This window comes from Leucopleurus acutus, assembly GCF_964270905.1.
Source record: "Leucopleurus acutus genome assembly, chromosome: 8".
NCBI lineage: Eukaryota > Metazoa > Chordata > Mammalia > Artiodactyla > Delphinidae > Leucopleurus > Leucopleurus acutus.
In genome coordinates, this window is record NC_139151.1 from 33,963,357 (window position 1) to 33,985,072 (window position 21,716).

Below are 21,716 nucleotides of genomic sequence, written 5' to 3' on the forward strand. Positions count from 1 at the left end.
GAATTCAGATCTAAGCATGAAGCAAGACTATAAATCAAAACTCCTCTTCAACTCTGCTTTTTATGTACCTCACATGGCTTTCAGAAATGTTAAAAGATGTTTCCCTTTTGTCTGAAACAAACAAAAAGCCCAGGTCACTTACGGGATTTCTTTGTGGTTGCACTCACTTCACTGCTAGGTGGCCCATATCCAGCTCCATTATAAGCTCTCACTGTGAAGTGATATAATGTATTTCCTTCTAATCCTGTCAGGATGACAGATGACTCATTCCCCCTAGTTTTGATGGTTTCTGCTGCATCTTCTTGTTCCATGTCTTTCCTATAGCCAATCTGTCAACATGAAAGATTAATTTTAAAGTTTCTCCTGTGTTTATGATTGTTGATTTTTTTTTTCCCTTTGGATGTTTCTAAAACCCATCCCTGGGAAATCACTCCTGTATCATCCAATTAACAGGTTCTACTAATGAGGCTAAAATCACTATCTTGGCCACTGCATGATTTGTAGCTGTGTAAACTGCAGCAACTTAGCAAAGCAATGAAAGGTGCTACCTTGTAACCTGGTAGTATGAAGAATCATTCAAAGAAATTGAAGAAGTTCTTTTCTCATAGGTCATCAGAACCAGTTCCCATTCAAAGCCATGGGGCTTTTAATGAATTATTTGAGAAAGAGGCATGAGAAATATTTCCTCCTGGGCCCCACACAAAGGTGAATCACACAGCTGGATGGATTTAACAGAGGAGAGGCGACAGAACACTCATGATAATTTGGAATGGTTTAAATGCAGAGAAATGGCTTTGCTAGGATATGGGAGGGCGGCAGAAGGGAACAGCTCTTTGTCAAAGCACAATTTGTACATTGAGGTGATCTTCCCTGGTTATGAGCTCTTGGTGACTGGTCTCATACAGATCTTGATCCCTTTATGAGATTCAATAATTATCTCTGTGTACCTAAAGCTTAACCTTATTCGGACCCTGGAATTTAACCATGCATAAAGGCACAAGAGAGTAGTTTTTTTTCCCCCTACCTATTTACTGCAGTAAAAATAATGGAAGAGTGATTCTTCTTTCTCCAATTAATTACTGTGGTGAAAGAAGTGGACTGCTGCAAACATTTCATCATCCTTCAAGGGCTTTTTCTACTCTGCAGGCTAGAAAACCAAACATCACATTTTCCAGATTCGGGCTTACCTAAGGTTGATGCTACAAAATTTGGGCAGTGAGGAGTTTGTTTGGAACTTGAGATATTCTGGAGCATGCCTAGGACTACCAGTACCTTGGGGCCGTAGGAAGTCACTGTAGGCTCCTACCTCTCAGGAAAAAAACATTTGAGTCACTGTACCATATTAAAATGCATCTACCAGCCTAGATGATGGCTAAAGACAAAGGGTGTAAGAAATGGGTAGAGGGGGAAGAAAGTTACAAATTATAACTGCAGCCTTATGAAATGAAGACTGTAAGAGCCATATTTTCTTCCTTATACTGTTTTATATCTAAATATTAAATAACCTGGGTCCCTTCCTTTCTTGTGATAGAATGTTGTGGGTAGGTAAATTTCTAATGTAGTTCATTACAGGAGATGGACAGACTGACTAATGGAAATTTCCTTGGCTTTCCCTTTTAGGGAGATTGTGGGTACATTTTCATTTGTTTAAGAGATATTTGCAAAATGGAGCATTGTCATTGCCAGTTGTTGCTTTTGGGGAGTTGTTGAATGGGGAGAAGGATGTGTATGGATGTTGAGTAACCAAAGAGATATGGTACTTTAGCTTTCAGCATTCATTTCACCCTCATTCTAGTGTCTTCCTGGACTTAAGAGATGCAAAGATAAAAATCATACTTTCAAGACTCCCTTGCAGTTAGGGCTCTGAATATGTTTTAGGCTTAACCAGTCAGATGCCATGCCTGGTATTTGAAAGTAAAAATGAGATGGAGAGTGAATTTCTACAAATTCTGTTTCTTTTGCCTATGAGTTTAGTAATGGAGACATTATTTTTCCTTTCCCCTCCACCCCCTGACTGTGGCAGCAAAAATGAATGGCTTATTGTCTAACCATTAGCTTTATGGGAGTCAAGGAGCCAGGCACAAGACATCCATCTTATTGGTGCAAATTATAGCAAACATGGCAGGATTCTGGAACAGGCAGTAATAGCAGAGGCTTTCAGATCACAGAGGCTTCCTGAATATGGTGCCATTTTGTTCATGGTGGCTTCCAAACCATGGCAGTGGAGTGTGGGACTAGGGCTGGAGACTTCCTGCTTTTAGAAGACATCAGTGTCTTCCTGGTGTCTTAGTCTTATTGACTAGCTTTAACAGTTACTTTTGAAAGATCACCCTGGAGTGTGGTAATTTAACTCAATAATTCTGTAAACCATTTAATACTTATAATAAAACACTTCTTACTTAAACTAGTTAGAGTAATTTAGTTCTTTGCAATTAAACACTGCCTGACACACCTACACAGATCTTGAATATGAATATATATATATATATATATATATATAGTTAATAAGATAATCATAATCAAATTTCTATTTCTCATCCCTGTCTCTTCATAGATTTGACCTGGCATACAGCTGAGTGACTGAACTTCAGAAATTTGTTTGATTAAGCTGAAATGCTCTAACACTGCCTTCTGTACTATGTTTGCCCCATTAGTCCCAATTCCAAGAACTAACTTATCTTGCTTGGTCTTGAGCATACTATTAACTGAAGAAATCTGTTATTTTCAAACTACAAAATTTGATGAGATGTTGTTGGATGAACAAATGTGTATCTTTCTCCTTCCCAGTGATATAACTGATTTCTAGGTCTCTGCTTCAATTTAGGCAATAATCTAGCCAATTTTCTTTAATTGGCTAGATTATTTTAAGTTAGTTAAATATATATATTTGAGGGAGTTGAGTGTGATTAAATTCAGCAAATTACAGATTTTGATACAAACACAGATTTCAATACAAATTCTGGACTTCTAAATATTGAATTTTTTTTAAACATCTTTATTGGAAAATAATTGCTTTACAATGGTGTGTTAGTTTCTGCTGTATAACAAAATGATCAGCTATACGTATACATATATCCCCATATCCTCTCCCTTTTGTATCTCCCTCCCACCCTCCCTATCCCACTTCTCTAGGTGGTCACAAAGCACCAAGCTGATCTCCCTGTGCTATGCAGCTGCTTCCCACTAGCTATCTATTTTACATTCGGTACTGTATATATGTCCATGCTACTCTCTCACTTCGTCCCCGCTTACCCTTCCCCCTCCCTGTATCCTCAAGTCCAGTCTCTATGTCTGCGTCTTTATTCCTGTCCTGCCCCTAGGTTCTTCAGAACCATTTTTTTTTTTTAGATTCCATATACATGTGTTAGTATACGGGGTGTGTTTTTCTCTTTCTGACTTACTTCACTCTGTATGACAGTCTCTATGTCCATCCACCTCACTACAAATAACTCATTTTTGTTTCTTTTTATGGCTAATATTCCATTGTATATATGTGCCACATCTTCTTTATCCATTCATCTGTCGATGGACACTTAGGTTAAATATTGAATGTTTAATTTTCTGATGAATCACCACAAAATTAAACATCCCAAGTAAAATATAAAATGTTTGGAAGTCACTGATTGTGAGAAAACACAAATACTAGCTGCATCAGGTAAAACCTGTGATAAATCTAAAAAATCCACACATTATTTCTCTTTCTGGCATACTGAAAAAAAGAGCTGGAGAAGTTATGACCTTCACAGTGAAATAATAATTTTATTTACTAAATGTTTTTTTGATGGAGGATAGGGTAAATCAGAAAAACAGAAAAATATTTGGAGTTTAACATCATGCTTATTTAGTGATTCTTAACTTGGAATTGAGATAATATAGTATTCATAAGTCACACTGCACCTCTGAAAGTTGAAAGTTCCTCTTCATTCAATTTATTTCTTCATGATTCAATTCTATCCTGATGATAGATTTTATCAACCTATAAACTTTGAACTCTGTATGAGATCACTTGAAATGAGGTTAAAAACATTTAAAAAGATATAAATATCTGAAACTGGAAGAATAGATAACCTGCTATTTTATCGCCCTCACACAATTGGGGATTTTTTTGTGTTTATCCCTTCCTGTATTTTTATTACATATAGTTAATATAATTATGTAACTACTTTTCTTCTCTAACATTATAGTCACATATAAATATTTTCCCATTTTTTATATCAATACTAAAAGTCTATCATATGCCTTGTGTACCAAATATCATTTAACCACTTTTCTATTGTGGAACATTTGGGTAGCTTCCAACTTTTGCTCTCTTAATTAAAATGTTGCCATGAATATGTTCATGTACATTTTTTTCCACATATTGGAATAATTCCCCAGAATAGAATTCCAGACAGGTGATTATGGGGTCTAAGATTATTGAAATTTTTATGATTTTGACACAAAAATGCCACACTGGTTTTCAAATAGTTTGCACTAATTTTCACTTCCAACAAAAGTGTATGAATCTGAAAGATACGCCAAAATGTTGCAAGCTCTAGGCACATCATGGTTTTGGAGTCAGAAGGCCTAAATTTTAATCTTATTTTTGATATCTATAAGCTTCATATAATGGGACAAGTTACTTAACCACTGAATCTCTATAACCTTGTTTATAAAAACCTCAGTTTTATGAATAGTTTTAGACAGCTCCCTTATTGTCACCCAACTACTTGAACTATTTTGTTTCTTGATGGCTTAACATTTCTGATTTTTGTAATTTGTGTTTACTTTTTTGCTATCCTTCATATTGTTTTGTTTTTTGACTTTGTTCCTCCAAATTATGTAATATTAATAGTGGCAGGCAGGAAGCATGAATTCTGAGTCAGCTGATAACTTTAAGTTTGTAGATTTGAACCTAAATCTAGATGGTTTTTCTTAGTAGATAACCTATTTTTTTCCAAAGTTGATTCTCCATAATGATGATTTTAACTAAGCAGATAACATATTCAATTATCTGATGTGATGATTCTAAGATATCCATGTCATACACAGTCTGGTTCCCTTACATGAAATTACAGGATCTAAAATCCATGAATGCTGCTATATGGAGTCAGTGGTTGCTGGATGAGCTATGAACTTTCCCCTACTTCCCAGTCTTCATTCAGTCATATATATAATCACTGAAGAATTCTTACTAGTATTTTATATTCTCCTGTCTGATTTTTGTTACCTGTTAGATTTTAAAAACACAATTCTTAGCTCCTGTATTCACTTGTTTTTATAATTTAAATTGCACTCAATGATCACTGCTCATTCAATAGTGTACTCCCTGAATTTAATAAAGACAGCTCTACTTTCTGACGTTATTTAATGTTGCAAAACAAAAATTTGATTTTTGCACCATTGAAAGTAATTTATTCTCTAGACTAGTAAGGTTAGAGTTTTTCTTTTTTTAAGTTTTTCTTTTTTTAATTTATTTATTTTGGCTGTGTTGGGTATTTGTTGCTATGTGTGGGCTTTCTCTAGTTGTGGAGAACAGGGGCTATTCTTCGTTGCGATGCATGGGTTTCTCATTGTGGTGGCTTCTCTTTGTTGTAGAGCACAGGGTCTAGGTGTGTGGGCTTCAGTAGTGTGGTGTGCAGGCTCAGTGGTTGTGGCTCTTAGGCTCTAGAGTGCAGGCTCTGTAGTTGTGGTGCACAGGCTTAGTTGCTCTGTGGCATGTGGGATCTCTCCGGACCAGGGCTCGAGCCTATGTCCCCTGCATTGGCAGGTGGATTCCTAACCACTATGCAACCAGGGAAGCCAAAGGTTAGAGTTTTAAAAAATAATCAAAATGCATATTGAAATGTAAATATTTTACCATACTTTGAGAACTTCAAAACTATTAATTTAATTACTTTTTCAAAAAATTGTTTTGAATATGTATTATTTACCATGCACTGTGCCTGTAGGCAACTGGGGTAATGGTGAGCCCAAAAAGACACTGCATAAGACTCATCAGGAAAAAAAGGGAGAAGACTCAAATCAATAGAATTAGAAATGAAAAAGGAGAAGTAACAACTGTCACAACAGAAATACAAAGGATCATGAGAGACTACTACAAGCAACTATACGCCAATAAAATGGACAACCTGGAAGAAATGGGCAAATTCTTAGAAAAGTACAAACTTCCAAGACTGAAGCAGGAAGAATTAGAAAATATGAACAGGACAATCACAAGCACTGAAATTGAAACTGTGATTAAAAACCTTCCAACAAACAAAAGTGTAGGGGCAGATGGCTTCACGGGTGAATTCTAAAAATCATTTAGAGAAGAGCTAACACCTTTCGTTCTCAAACTCTTCCAAAATATAGCAGAGGGAGGAACACTCCCAAATTCATTCTACAAGGCCACAATCAGCCTGATACCAAAACCAGACAAAGATGTAACAAAAAAAGAAAATTACAGGACAATGTCACTGATGAACATAGATGCAAAAATCCTCAACAAAATACTAGCAAACAGAATCCAACAACACATTCAAAATATCATACACCATGATCAAGTGAGGTTTATCCCAGAAATGCAAGGATTCTTCAATATAAGCAAATCAATCAATGTGATGCACCATATTAACAAATTGAAGGATAAAAACCACATGATAATCTCAATAGAAGCAGAGAAAGCTTTTGACAAAATTCAAGACCCACTTATGATAAAAACTCTCCAGAAAGTGGGTATAGAAGGAACGTACCTCAACATAATAAAAGCCATATATGACAAACACACAGCTAACATCATTCTCAATCAATCATCTCAAAAGATGAAAGCATTTCCTCTAAGATCAGGAACAAGACAAGGGTGCCCACTCTCATCACTATTATTCAACCTAGTTTTGGAAGTTTTAGCCATGGCAATCAGAGAAGAGAAAGAAAAAAAAAGGAATACAAATTGGAAAAGAAGAAGTAAAACTGTCACTCTTTGCAGATGACATGATATTCTACATAGAAAATCCTAAAGATGCCACCAGAAAACTACTAGAGCTAATCAATGAATTTGGTAAAGTAGCAGGATACAAAATTAATGCACAGAAAACTCTTGCATTCCTATACATCAATAATGAAAAATCAGAAAGAGAAATTAAAGAAACACTCCCAGTTTCCTTTACAACAAAAAGAGTAAAATACCTAGGAATAAACCTACCTTAGGAAGCAAAAGACCTGTATGCAGAAAACTATAAGACACTGATGAAAGAAATTAAAGATGATACAAACAGATGGAGAGATATACCATGTTCTTGGATTGGAAGAATCAACATTGTGAAAATGACTATACTACCCAAAGCAATCTGCGGATTCAATGCAATCCCTATCAAACTACCAATGACATTTTTCACAGAACTAGAAAAAGAAATTGTAAAATTTGTGTGGAACCAAAAAAAACCCTGAATAGCCAGAGCAATCTTGAGAAAGAGAAATGGAGCTTGAGGAATCAGGCTCCTTGACTTCAGAATATACTACAAAGCTACAGTAATCAAGCGAGTATGGTACTGGCACAAAAACAGAAATATTGATCAATGGAACAAGATAGAAAGTCCAGAGATAAACTCAAACACATATGGTCACCTTATCTTTGATAAAGGAGGCAAGAATATATAATGGAGAAAAGACAGCCTCTTCATTAAGTGGTGCTGGGAAAATTGGATAGCTACATGTAAAAGAAAGAAATTAAACATTTCCTGACACCATACACAAAAATAAGCTCAAAATGGATTAAAAACCTAAATGTAAGGCTAGACACTATAAAACTCTTAGTGGAAAACATAGGTAGACCATTCTATGACATAAATCACAGCAAGATCATTTTTGACCCACCTCCTAGAATAATGGAAATAAAAACAAAAATAAACAAATGGGACCTAATGAAACTTAAAAGCTTTTGCACAGTAAAGGAAACCATAAACAAGACAAAAAGACAACCTTCAGAGTGTGAGAAAATATTTGCAAATGAAGCAACTGACAGAAGATTAATCTTCAAAATATACAAGCACTCATGCAGCTCAATATCAAAATAACAAAATACTCAATCTATAAATGGGTGGAAGACCTAAACAGACATTTCTCCAAAGAAGATATACAGATTGTCAACAAACACATGAAAAGTTGCTGAACATCACTAATTATTAGAGAAATGCAAATCAAAACCACAATAAGGCATCACCTCATACCAGTCAGAATGACCATCATCAAAAAATATAGAAACAATAAATGCTGGAGAGGGTGTGGAGAAAAGGGAACCCTCCTGTACTGTTAGTGGGAATGTAAATTGATACAGCCACTATGGTGAGCAGTATGGAGGTTCCTTAAAAAACTAAAAATAGAACTACCATATGACCCAACAATGCCACTCTTGGGCATATACCCTGCGGAAGCCATAATTCAAAAAGAGATATGTACCCCAATATTCACTGAAGCACTATTTACAATAACCAGGACATGGAAGTAACCTAAGTGTCCATTGCCAGATGAATGGATAAAGAAGATGTGGCACATATATACAATGGAATATTACTCGGCCATAAGAAAAATGAAATTGAGTTATTTGTAGTGAGGTTGATGGACCTAGAGCCTGTCATACAGGGTGAAGTAAGTCAGAAAGAGAAAAACAAATACTGTATGCTAAAACATATATATGGATTCTAAAAAAAAATAGTCGTTCTGATGAACCTAGGGGCAGGACAGGAATAAAGATGCAGACATAGAGAATGGACTTGAGGACACAAGAGGGCAAGGGGAAGCTGGGACGAAGTGAGAGAGTAGCATTGACATATATACATTACCAAATGTAAAGTGGATGGCTAGTGGGAAGCTGCTGCATAGCACAGGCAGATCAGCTTGATGCTTTTGACAACCTAGAGGGGTGGGAGGAAGGCTCCAGAGGGAGGGGATATGGATATATATATATATACATATAGCTGATTCAGTTTGTTGTACAACAGAAACTAACACAACATTGTAAAGCAATTGTACTCCAATAAAGATTTCAAAAAAAATTTAAATAAAAACAATTTTAAAAAAATGTAAAAAGCCCCACAAAGGTTACAGTTACATTAGAATAAAAATATTAAATAGGGATAAATCTAAGGAAAGATTTGCAAGGTCAGTAAAGACAAAGATCAAAGAAGGCTTAAAAAAAAGAGGGATATAATAATCATGGATTAGATTTAATATTGAAAGTGGATAATTCTACCAAAATTTTCCTCTGTACTCAGCTCTATTCAAAACAGACCCAAACTGCAAACAGGCCTAATGTCCATCAATGGAAGAATGATAAATAAATTGTGGGATACTCACAAATGAAATTTAGGAGAAAACACATAAAAATATGGATGAATATTACCGATATAATGTTTAGTGAAAAATACAAGACATAAAAAGCGCCATATGATTCCCAAAACTAGTAAAACCAATCAGAAGTCAGGATACTTGGTTTTCGTTTTTGTTTTTGGTGGGGGTGTGGGGTTCAGAATAAGGATAATGACTATAAGAGACACAAGGTGATTCTTTAGTTCTTAGAAATGTTTTGTTTCCTGACCTGGATTGTGGTTACACAGGTATGTTCACTTCGTGATAATTCACTGAGCTGTACATTTATGATTTGTGCACTTTTCTATATGTAGATTAAAAAAAGTCTTGCCTTTTGAAAATAAAGTCTCAGCCATTTTGTAATTAGCAAATAGTCAATTAATAATTGGCATTTTTATAATGCTAAGCTTGTCTTTTGCAAAACTTCCTTTTTGTGCGTGTTCAAACACCTTATAATATTTCTATATTTCTTAGTATAGTAAGCAAGACCATGTCTGTATCTAACTCTTCAACACTCATTGAATTAGGACCTCTATGCCACAAGTATGTTGTCAGGTACTTAAGATAAAAACCCAACTCTCAAAAGGAAGATTTTTTTGCAATTTGGTATTTCTCATATGGGTCATTCTAAGAGAATGTCAACAAAAATATTCCAAGTATTTGTAAAATTAAATGGGTTGATGTCTACATTTGTTATTTTATTTTTTGCGTGGATGCTTTCTGTGTACAAATGTGTATTATGTAACAGAGAGTGAGATTGTGGATGGACATGATGAGCTCAGGATGGCTGCGTTTAGGAGTAAAGAAAAAAACCCTGTTTAGAGGTCACACAGTAAATTACCATTTGTGTCAAAGAGTGAAAAAAATAGGAAGTACTTCTGAATATGATAAAAAATATCATCCATACATACCCTTTTGGTTCTTCATGTGGGTAAAACAATATATTCAGGCAAATATTTTAATATTCTTGAAAATAAAATGGTTTATAAAAGTTTTAGTAGAAGAAAATATGAAATGTGGTTTGGGTTAGGGAATTTTCTCCATGAAGCAATGTATTTAGAAGTAAATGAAACAGAAACACAGTATACACTGAGTTATTCATTACCTTCTAAAAGAATTCTACAGGTTGCCTTTCAATAGGACAGGGGAAGGAACAAGTTAAACAACTGTTACATCTTCAAGTTACTTCTATAATTTCCTTTTGATCTGCTGATTTTTTAAAATCATAAATAGTTTTAGTTAGCCTCCCAGTCTCTGAAAATAACCTAAGAAGGAAATCTAATGATAGAGACATGAAAGCTATTTGATTTTTCCAGAGTCCGCAGAATTTCAGAAAAGGGAGTGTAGAAGTATTTTCTTCTCACTGTTTAGTTTTTTATATTCTTAGTTTTATATAGTCATAACAAAAAGCCAAAGGAGAATCCGTACAACGGCGGCTGCCCACCATATGGAAAATAAAACAGCCTTTGTTTTAGCCTTTTGGTAACTGGTTTCATTTCAGCTTCTTTTCCCCCTTTAATTTATGTCTGAAATTCCATTTTACACACACACACACACACACACACACACACACACACACACTCACCCTTGCACCCTCTGCTATACCAATTAAATGCAATCTGCCTAGTATGAGTTATTGTCAAACAGCAGTGAGGACCATTTTTTTTTTTTGTCTCCTGCTTTGACGATTAGAGTCAGCTCATAAAATAAAAACAACAATCTCATCCCTTTTCCCCTTAAGAAATCCCCACTACAACTTACTTTATAGAGCAAAACACAATTAGTGTCTTTTCAGTGCAATCAATAAGTGGAAATGGCTTTAGTGACATGTCTAAAATGAACTTCTGAGTTACATACCCTCTGGAAGTTCTAAAATAAATACATGCAAGTCTTGAATATAGCCTGGGAAAAGGAGTCTCTAGGGGTGTGTGTGTCTTTTAGTGAGAATTGTAAAATGGAACAAGTTGTTTTGCCTTTTGTTCTTCTTCATAATAAGCATGAAAAAGTTAAGAATTAGGACTCGGACACTGTGCACTTTTCACTCTGCTATAAAAATACATTGTCGCTTATTATTGAAATGAACCCAGCCATTAAAAAATATACTTAATAATACTCTTCCAAAAAGGTCACAATGAATACAAGCACCATTAACTTGATAATCATAAGGAATTTTGTTTCACAGGCAGAATATACAATATAATATTTAAAAATATGTCTAAAAATTTCCTTTTTATTTTATTCAATAAAATTTCTATCGATTGATTTATTGTTTTATTTAGGAAAATTGAGGACATTTAGGGACAGAAGCATATGCTCAAGCAAACAGAAACTTATGCCCATGGAGGGCATTGGCATGGGTTTATGCTACTAGTGTTTCTTCAGAGGATCAGGATGCTAAGGAATCCTAGGGTAATTATGGACATAAGAATTGTATTGTTCCAATGTCTTCCTCTCTGCCTTTTGCTTATTTAAATTTCCCACAAGCATCTCTCAGTATTAAACTGTGATTTCTTTTAAGAGCAGGGACTAGATCTTAATAGTTTTGCATTTCCACTGACTAGAACAGTGCCTGATAATAAATGCTTGATAAGTGAAGGAATAACAAATATTAATCATCCAACATTGCATTATAACCCAATTTCCTTTGTCATTCCTCCCAATTTGGGAAAATCAGAGAAAAGATGATGAAATTTGGCCCTATTTTTCTTTAGTCTTTTTTCTTGTTAGACTGGCATCTGCTCTGATTTTGTATGCACATAAAAATCCCGGTGTTCTAGGAAAAGCTTTAGAGGCTCTGCTCGAAGATTCAGGAATTACCATTCACAGGACACTTAATGCTGGTGGGTTCATAAATTCAAAACTGAAACTAATAATTTATTTGCATGGGCCAATGACAGGGATGGCAATCGAGATGGGGCAGTCATGATAATTCAAAAATCAGTCATTCAATGCATATAGCTCACTTCTGATTTTCAATCATGCTGCATGTCATAAGCTGGAAATTTCACATATCTCAATGTCAACGCTTTCTACATTTAGTCTCTGTAGCCATGAAATCTCAAGCTACTCCCATGTGAGTAAACAAAATTCTCAAATGGGTTGTTTTAAGAGAATGTCAACAAAATTGTTCAATTGTATTTGTAAAATACAATTAGATGGAGTGGTGTCTATATTTGTGATTTCATATTCTTTCTTATTTCCTCAGATGGTCATTTTTGTGAGGTAGTATAAGACTTGTATAATAAAAGGCAGCCTTGCAAACTTGTTGAAAAGACCACTTTTTCTTTTCATAGCAGAATTTGAATCTAGCCTAATTGTGACATTTAGAAATGTCCATGGGTGGACCCACTTTGAAATTAAAGGGGATAATATTACTAAAATTTCCTGAAGCCTCTTACCATAAAGTCATTTTATTTTCTGGTAGGCTAGGGGCTGTCATCATTCTGACGATATCTTTATGCATAGCTATTTCTACCATATCAATTGCTTTGACCATTCTATTAGAGCAATTAGTCATTTTAATAACAAAAACAGTTTGATTTGAATTAATTGGTTAATGTATTAGAAAGTGTAAGTTAGTTGTAGATGAACATAGTTTAAGTCAAAATGTTTGATTCATTATTTGGTAAACAAATGAGAGTGTAATGGAGGCTTCCTTGTAAAGGACAAAAATGCTAAATGTAGGTAGGTAATTGACAGATGGTATCAGGGAAAGCCTCCTACTGAGATCCTTACAGCTGCCCTATAGGTCTGGCTACATCAGGGAAAAGAATATCAAAACCAAGACATCAAACAAAAGGAGCTACAAGGCCTTACCAAAAAACAGAAAAACAAAAATGAAAGAAAGAAACTGAAATAAAGTCTCCCTTGCTAGACTGTGAACTTCATAAGGGCAGGGAATCTGTCTATTTTACTTATTGTTTTACCCCACGCACTGCACCAAGACTTAGCAGGCATTCAATAAATAGCACGTGGATAAGTAAGTGAATGAATAATAAATGATAACTGAGATTCAGACGAAATGCATAGAAAGTCAGATCAGGCACAAACGAGGTCCAAATCTGACAATCCAGGTCACAATTAGAATCAGGCTGTGAGTCACTTGAGGAGCGTACAGGGGAAGGAGAGCACAGTGATGGGAGCTTAGATGGGGGATCAGGTGATGTTATAAGAGCCTTAAGGACTTTATTGCTCTTGATGATGTCCATCTTCCCTCTAAATGACCCTTGCTTGAGGGTAGCCTCCCAAGATTAGTGGAAGAGAAAACACAAAGATTTCAGAGTCAAGTGAATGACATAGGTTAAAGTTTGATTATTTATTAAGAAGAGTTCATTGAGGGGTTATCATTAGTTAATACTGTACTATGTATTCTAGAGATAAAGTTTGTCCATATCAAAATGGCAGTTGAGTATGTGTTTGACAGGAGCCATATCCTAGAAGGAATTAAAGGTGTGGTCATGACTTCAGAAATGATTTCTTTTTTCTCATTTACCTCCATTATTATGCCTGGTGTATCAAGGGAAGTTTCCCATATAAAAGTCTCATCTTTACTTCTTTTTTTTTTTTTTTTTTTTTTTGCGGTATGCGGGCTTCTTACTGGTGTGGCCTCTCCTGTTGCGGAGCACAGGCTCCGGATGCGCAGGCTCAGCAGCCATGGCTCACGCGCCCAGCCGCTCCGCGGCATGTGGGATCTTCCCGGACCGGGGCACGAACCTGTGTCCACCTGCACCCAACCACTGCGCCACCAGGGAAGCCCTTGACTTCTTTTAACTGCTTTTATCTGAGGATAAGATAGTTGTCTGCAGTGGTTAATTCAATTCTCTTATAGTCATTGACTGGTGTGAAAACATATTGAGAGGTTGAGTCTGACTCTTACCCATTTCTGATAACACTGAAGAGTTATGATTCTAATGTATATCAAGACACCTTGATATCCTGACAAGAGACTTAAATGATTCCACAACAAACAAATGTGTTGCTGGTCTGAAGTTCTGAATTGAGGTTCTCTCTAAATTGCTGCCACTAGCCATTATTTAGATAGAAGTAATATTCTTAAGGGTATTTGATGTCTACAACCTGAAGTAACTAAACTGATAACACAAGGGATATGGATCACTTACTTAATTGTGAAAATTTCCTGAAGATCACCAGTAACTGCTAAACCCAATAGAAACTTTTCTGCTTTCATCTCGATCTCTTAGCAGGTGTAAACACAGTTGACCATTTCCTTCTTTTTGATTAGCTCTTTTAGTTTCTTTGACACCTTACACACTTGATTTTCTCTCCATCAAGATGATCTCTCCTTGCCACTCTCCATGCTGATTCCTTTCCTTCAGCTAAATTTCTACATGCTGATTGCACCAGGACACAGCTTATCTCCCCCTTCATTCCTCCTCTTATCCTCTCCTTTACTCCCTTCTGGGAATTTGTCCTTAGGTGATTTAATGTAATAGAATGGCTTTAAATACCACCTTTATGATTGCCCCCTTTATGTCTTCAGCACTGGTCTCTTAATTAGACTCCAAACTCACATATCCTATTGCTTATCTGACTTATCCTCTTAAATTTCCAATAGGCATCTCAAATTTAATTTAGCCAAAACAGACTTCTTTATTTCCCGTTTTCAAATCTCTTCTTTGTCCAGGTTTTCCCTTTAAATTTTTAAAATATTATTATTATTATTTGGTAAATCATACCACTATTCATCCATTTGACCAAGGCCATGATGTAGGAATCATCATTTTCCTTCCCTCCACATCTGATCATTCAGAAAATCCTGCCAGACCTGCCTCTAAAGTATGTCTACCTTTCTCCTACTCCACTGTTATGACCTTAGTCTAAGTTATCATCATTTCTTGCATGAATTATTGCAATGACCTCCTAACTTCTACTCTTGACCTTTCTCTCCTCACCCTTTCATTCTGCATGGAATAGCTGCCAGAATAATATTTAAAAAAAATGTAAATCAGACATTGTCACTCTCCTCCTAAAATTGCCCCAATGGCTTTTCATTGTATTTGGAATAAAATACAAACTCTTCTCATAATCTATATATCCCTAAATAATATTGTGTCTGCCCACCTAACACTCTGACTACCTCAAATTTCACTCACATCACTGTTCACCAAGGTGTAGTTGCTCCACTTTCTTCTGTTCCTTAAATGAATCAGGTGTGTTCTGCCTTTGCACTTCTACATGTATTGTTATCTAAGTTTATTTTTCTCATATTTATTTATTTATTTTCTCCCATTACGATGCAGTATTCATAAGAGCAGGACCTTTTCTATCTTATTCACCCATTCAATTCAGGAAAAACAAGAGACTTGACCAAAAACACTGTCTCCACTATTTTCAGAATGGCACAGGACTGGTAGCGGTTATAGTAACTAACTACTTTAGACATTGCAGGTAAAGCTGCAATTATGGCTAGAAAAATGACTCACAGGATTGATATGATAAGTACATAAAACTTGAAACCAGTCTCATTGGCTTTTGTGACAAAAACAATACTTGTTTCATCGTCATCATGCTCAGAATTCTATTAGTAAATACAACTAGGATTGTGGCCGGGATAGAATAGAGGAGGGAGATAGTGATGAGATAAAATATTAAGCTTTAGGGGTTACTACATTTTAGAAATATTTAGTTTGGGAGATCTTTTTACTGAAAAGAAAGATGAGGAGACAATGAGAACAGTAAATTCTGGGATGCGTAAGGTGAAGAGCAGAGGTAGATCTTTTCTTAAAGGGATAGAGAGTAGAAAAAAGAGGGGGTGGGAGTGATGCTGGTAAGTTTTACTTATATCACATTTATTTATTTTTGAATTTTATTTTATTTTATATACAGCATGTTCTTATTAGTTATCTATTTTATACACATCAGAGTATACATGTCAATCCCAATCTCCCAGTTCATCCCACCACCACCACCAAATCACCCACTCCGCTTTTGTCTCTTGGTGTCCATACATTTGTTCTCTATATCTGTGTCTCTATTTCTGTCTTACAAACCGGGTCACCTGTACCATTTTCCTAGGTTCCACATATATGCGTTAATATACAATATTTGTTTTTCTCTTTCTGACTTACTTCACTCTGTATGACAGTCTCTAGGTCCATTCACATCTCTACAAATGACCAAATTTCACATTTATTTTTAAAATCTACATGCAACTATACACTTATGAGACAGTATATCTTATAAAGAGTCTTTGCTGACTATATTTTACTTAAAATAACTGTTATGTCATATTTGGTCATTGAATTATATAAAGTTTTAATTATTTTCTGATAATGAAAAGCATACATTTGATTTTCCCATTAACAAGATATTGTTTTTTTTTCAGTAACAAGATGCCATCTTTTTAAAAATACAATTTATAATGCACTATAAAATACTATAAATGTTACTGTGCCCATGGAAGCTGTGTTGTTTCTTTGTGTAAAAATAGTTGTCAGAATTTGTGTTGATTTACTTTAAATAAAATTCAGTCAATGTAATGATTGCTCCAGAATTTGATTAAATGCTATTAACATATCCTCAAAGATATTCCATTTTTGCTTGTGATAAGTTGTTGCTTTGAATAAAATAGATTTAGAGAAAACTTTGTGCTCTGACACTCTTGAATGCCATGCTTGAGTGATCTTGGTCTTGATCTCTAGTCAAACCTTGATCATCAGCATTTTATAAAACCCTTCTCACCATGGTCAGTAAGGTCTCTGCATGGCACACCCATTGGGCAATCTCAGGCCTCATCTTTCTGAAGCCTCAGGCCTCATCTTTCTGAATTTCTTAGCAACATTTGATTCAGCATTTGACACTCCATTTTAAAATTCTTCTCTTGGCTTCTGAACTTCTTCAATGTCTTCTATAGTTTCTTTGGCCATATCTTCTTTCTTGAGTTCCAAATGATGAGGCACCATAGGGCTCAATTCTCAGACATCTTTATCAACATTTGGTGATCTCAGCCAGCACATGTATAAAAACCATTTATATACTGAAGATTCCTCAGAGTTATAGCTCTGTCTCTAACCTTTCTCTTAAAATAAGACTTACTTGATAGCTCTTTTTGTAAAAAAATAAAATAAAATAAAAGGCTTATAAAATTTAACACATTAAACCAGAATCTTTGATCTTTTTCTCTAAAATATGCTCTTCTCCATTAGTTCCTTATGTATGTGAATGATTTGTCATTCTCCCAGCTTCTTGGGTCAAAAAGCTCTGGAATTAACTTTGACATAGTCCACACCCAATTCATAATCAAATCCTGCCACACTTCCACTCAAAATATATCTTAAAATGTCCACTTCTCATCAATTCCACCTCTACTGTTCTAGTCGAAAGCAACTTCATTGTCTGCTAGGTTGGAAGGACCGCTTCTCCACTGCTCTACCTGAGGTCCTCTTAGAGCCTGTTCTTCACCCTCTAGACCAAGAGATGCTTTTAAAATATGAGTCAGAACCTGATTGGACTCTCTGTTTGTAATCATTAACGGCTTTTCCTTATACTGAAGATAAAATCTAAACTCCTTTTCCTGGTTCACAAGACTGCGTATAACCTGGTTCTTGTCCCAGCAATTTTTCCTGCTACCACTCTTCCTGTTGTTAACTGTTATCTAGCCAAAATCGCTCCTGTTCTTTGAACAAGGCCAGCATGCTCTTAAGACAGGGCCTTTGAGTTTGCTGTTCTCTCTGCCTCTCTCTCTCTCTCTCTCTCTCTCTCTCTCTCTCTCTCTCTTTCTCTTTCTTTCTCTCATTTGATCATGTCAAATGTCAGAACCTCAGAAAGGTTAATTCCTCAAACCTCTATAAACAGCAGACTCTCACTCTACTTTCTTGTGCAGTACTATTTTTCTGCACAACATTCATCATCAACTGAAATTATATCACACATTTATTTGTGAGCTTGTTTATTGTTTGCCTTCCCTATTACAACATAAGCTTCATGAGGACAGGGACTTTAATTTGCTCATTGTTTTATCCCTAGCATCTAGCTCAGTGTCTGCTAGTTAGTAGGCCTCCAATAAACATTTGTTGAAAGAATGAATGAATGATGATTTATATATCGAAAGAGAACCATTGTTCACAAGCTTAAATCTTATGTGATCTCTGTAGGACCTCATAGAAAGCTGTTATTACAGGTGAATCATAGTGGGAATATGAATGTCATGCTATTAGGACAGGCAGAAAAATTGTTGAGGGTGACTGGCTGTGTGACAGGAGCACCACTTTGAGATGTAGAAGCCTGGATCCTCACTCTTCTGAACAGCAGAATACACTTTATGGCTTACTACAAGTATGCACACCAGATGTTCTGATTCAGAGGTTTAAGTGGACCTATACTTATGTAATTGTTTTAGGTTGAGTTCCATAGAAGCAGAGCGTGAGACAGGGATTTGAATGATGTGATTTACTGTGAGAGTGCTTGCAGGTGAATCTATAAGGAAGGGAGGAAAAGAGGATGGGAAGTAGAAGGAACTGAGCAAGAGTGTGGTCCCCGGTGATCTAGCCTTGGCCTGATGTACATGACTAAGGCTCTGGATCATAAACTGCACCATAAATTTGTTTCCTCCTTGAAGCAAGGGACCAGTATCAGTCAGTATCAGCCAGTCATTGACCTTGGGTTGCTTGACTGTGGGGTTGGTACCTTTTCAGGTAAGGCATCACCCCTAAGTGGAGGGCAGTTCTCCAGAAGGGAAGCTGAAAACCATTCATAGCCAACACTCACAGCAGCTAGAGGATGGTGCCCTGGCCCAGTGCAGGGGAGCAGGGCAGGCCACCCCAATGTCTTCTACAGTGGGAGCAAAAGGGGCTGTTTGTGAAGCACAGATATTCATTTGTTCAACAAATATTTATTGTAGCTGTCCTGAGCCAAGTACTACCAGCCTTGGGATTGACTGGTGAACAGACATGGTCCCTGCAGCATGGCTAGGGAGAAAAAGAGATTTTAATAAAACAAGCATGCAATCCTGATATGATACATATTGAATTATCACCAAATAATGAACTGAAGCAAGATTGTAGAAATAAATCCATGATATTGTATAGGTAATGGTTTCATATAAATGATATTTGCTGTAACTCTTAGAAATATTGTATAAACTGTTAATCACTGTGATCTTTAATGCTGGCTGTATATTAATCAAATAGTTCTCAGCCATTATTTGAAAACTCAAATATAATAAAGAAATGTGTTTTTAGCCTGGAAACCATGTTGGTATACAAGTCCTATATTCGGTCATTATTTAAAAATCAAGATGATTTTCTCTTAGTGGCAGTTGAAACAGAGGAAAAGTAAACATTAAAAAGTTTAAAGACAACTAAGATCCTCAGTTGGATGCTAATTCTTTTTTGTATTTTATAAATTACTCCCCTAATCCTATCCCTCACTGGCAAAGGCAAGAACAAGAGCTGTATGAGAGCTCTTGTTTTTGTGGAATACTCAAGTTCACAGACTGCCCACAAACCTTTAGTCCATGTGGAGGATAAAATTTTATTGCAGCCAATGAATTGTTATAAAATATTCACCACTATAAGGCTGGCATAACTATGTTTAAAAACAGTAAAATTTGAAGGACAAAAAGTCATTTGGGTGAATAGGTAGAGATCACTAAGTTCCAAGCAAATCTGACAAGTTAGTATAGGAGGTAAGATCTGCCACAAACAATATAATAGGAAAACTTGTTTTATACATTAAATTATTAGAGAGAAATACACAAAAAGTATTTTTAACCACCAATAAATTGGATGCCAGTAAATATCAACCTGTAGCTCCTGGTTTTTTATCTAAAGGTCTATTTTCTTTTTTTTTTTTTTTTTAATATCTGCCCAGTGCTATGGAAACTACTACATTGAAAAATAAGCTAGCTAATAAGCAACATAATACATGTCAGTAGAATAGTATATTTCTCATTTCTTTTCCATAGAGCGAATTTCAAAGGAATGTAATTCTGTTGAAGTGTCACCAAACAATTTCTTCAAGAGAGTACAATGCCGGCAGAAATAACAAGGCTTATTTTCAGTAATTCTGTTCATACCTCAAATCCCTGTGGTCTTCCTAGACTCTCTTTAATATGTTTCCATGCAACAAGAATCTCTGACACAGACACACTTGTAGCCTTGACATCTGTGGGAGCAGCAGTGGGTTCTGTATGAAGGAAAATGGAAATAATAAACCACGATGGTAACAAGTTATGCATACCAAAGCATTGCACCTGAATAATTCAGGTGTTACTTCCTTCTATCTGATTTTTGAAATGAAGTGCTGTGATGATTATGAAAAGCACAGCAAGAAAAAAAAAGATGTTCTTTTTGGATTTCTACACTGTGTCCAACTCTCATCAGTACCTTACCAATGACAAATAACAAATCTAGCAAGAAAAGTAAAGAAGATCTTTATCCTTGGATTAACAAGGACATTTCTGGAGAAGTTAAATTGTCTGACTTAAAATTGTCTGCCAGTCTAACATAATGATCAAAAGAATGGACTAGGAGTCAGGCTTGGATATTTTTTTTGCTGTTGTTGTTGATTTTTGTCTTCCAAAAAATTACTTACCTTCAGACAAGTTGCTTTACCTCTTCCTGAGCTCCAGTTCCATCTTCTGTCGTTTGGGCATATTGAGAGTACTTAGCTCATAAACTTTTAAGGTTAATTTTAATTGAAATAATACATATAAATTATTTAGCACAGTGCTTGGCACTTAAAACATTCATTCACAAAATATCACTTTTTATTTTATTTTTTTACCCTGTGAAGGCACAAACAGAATCTAAATTTCATTAGATTTCTTTTGTTGTTCCAACCACAAAGCTACATTTCCATGATTGTGTAAGGAATGTGTTATGAATCATGATATTTGAAAGGCATGCATTGACTTTTAAGACAGATATAGACCAAAAAGGAAAGTCCCCGAAGGTCTCAGTGCTGTTGCTCAAAACCACCTTTTCATTCATTCCTATGCTCAGTGACCTTTCTTATTACTTTTTTTTTTTTTTCAAATACACCATGTCTGACTGGTATCCATCAAGAGATGCACTTTATTTGAGGTTGTAATCTATGTGAGGAACAAAATATTTTCAGCTTTAACATTGCTGAATCATAAATACTGTGTCACAAACACAGGTTAAATGAAATGGCGGAATAAATGCCATAAGTTAGTTCAACTAGTCTATACAAAGTCGATTTCAAAAACTCCTACCCCATAAAAATTGTAGAGGCTTTTTGATTCTAATGCCATATCACTGGTAAGACTTCAGATGAAACTGTTGACACACACACACACACACACATACACACACACAAATATATATATATATGTATATATATATATATATACACATACACACACACATTTTTTCTTTTTGTTTTTAGATTCAGGGAACCTTACTGCAAAG

At 35.6% G+C, this 21,716-nt stretch overlaps 1 protein-coding gene across 3 annotated transcripts in view; it reads right to left on the bottom strand.

Moving 5' to 3' along the window:
• Nucleotides 1-21,716, bottom strand: part of CNTN5 (contactin 5) — a gene marked incomplete at both ends in the record, with an annotated part of 797,505 nt that overhangs the window by 13,206 nt on the left and 762,583 nt on the right. For all 3 annotated transcript variants that reach the window (XM_082845318.1, XM_082845317.1, XM_082845316.1), the window contains 2 exons: nucleotides 143-329; nucleotides 20,360-20,469. In XM_082845318.1, the coding sequence (XP_082701444.1) occupies nucleotides 143-329; nucleotides 20,360-20,469 (297 nt within the window). The remainder of the gene's footprint in view (nucleotides 1-142; nucleotides 330-20,359; nucleotides 20,470-21,716) is intronic.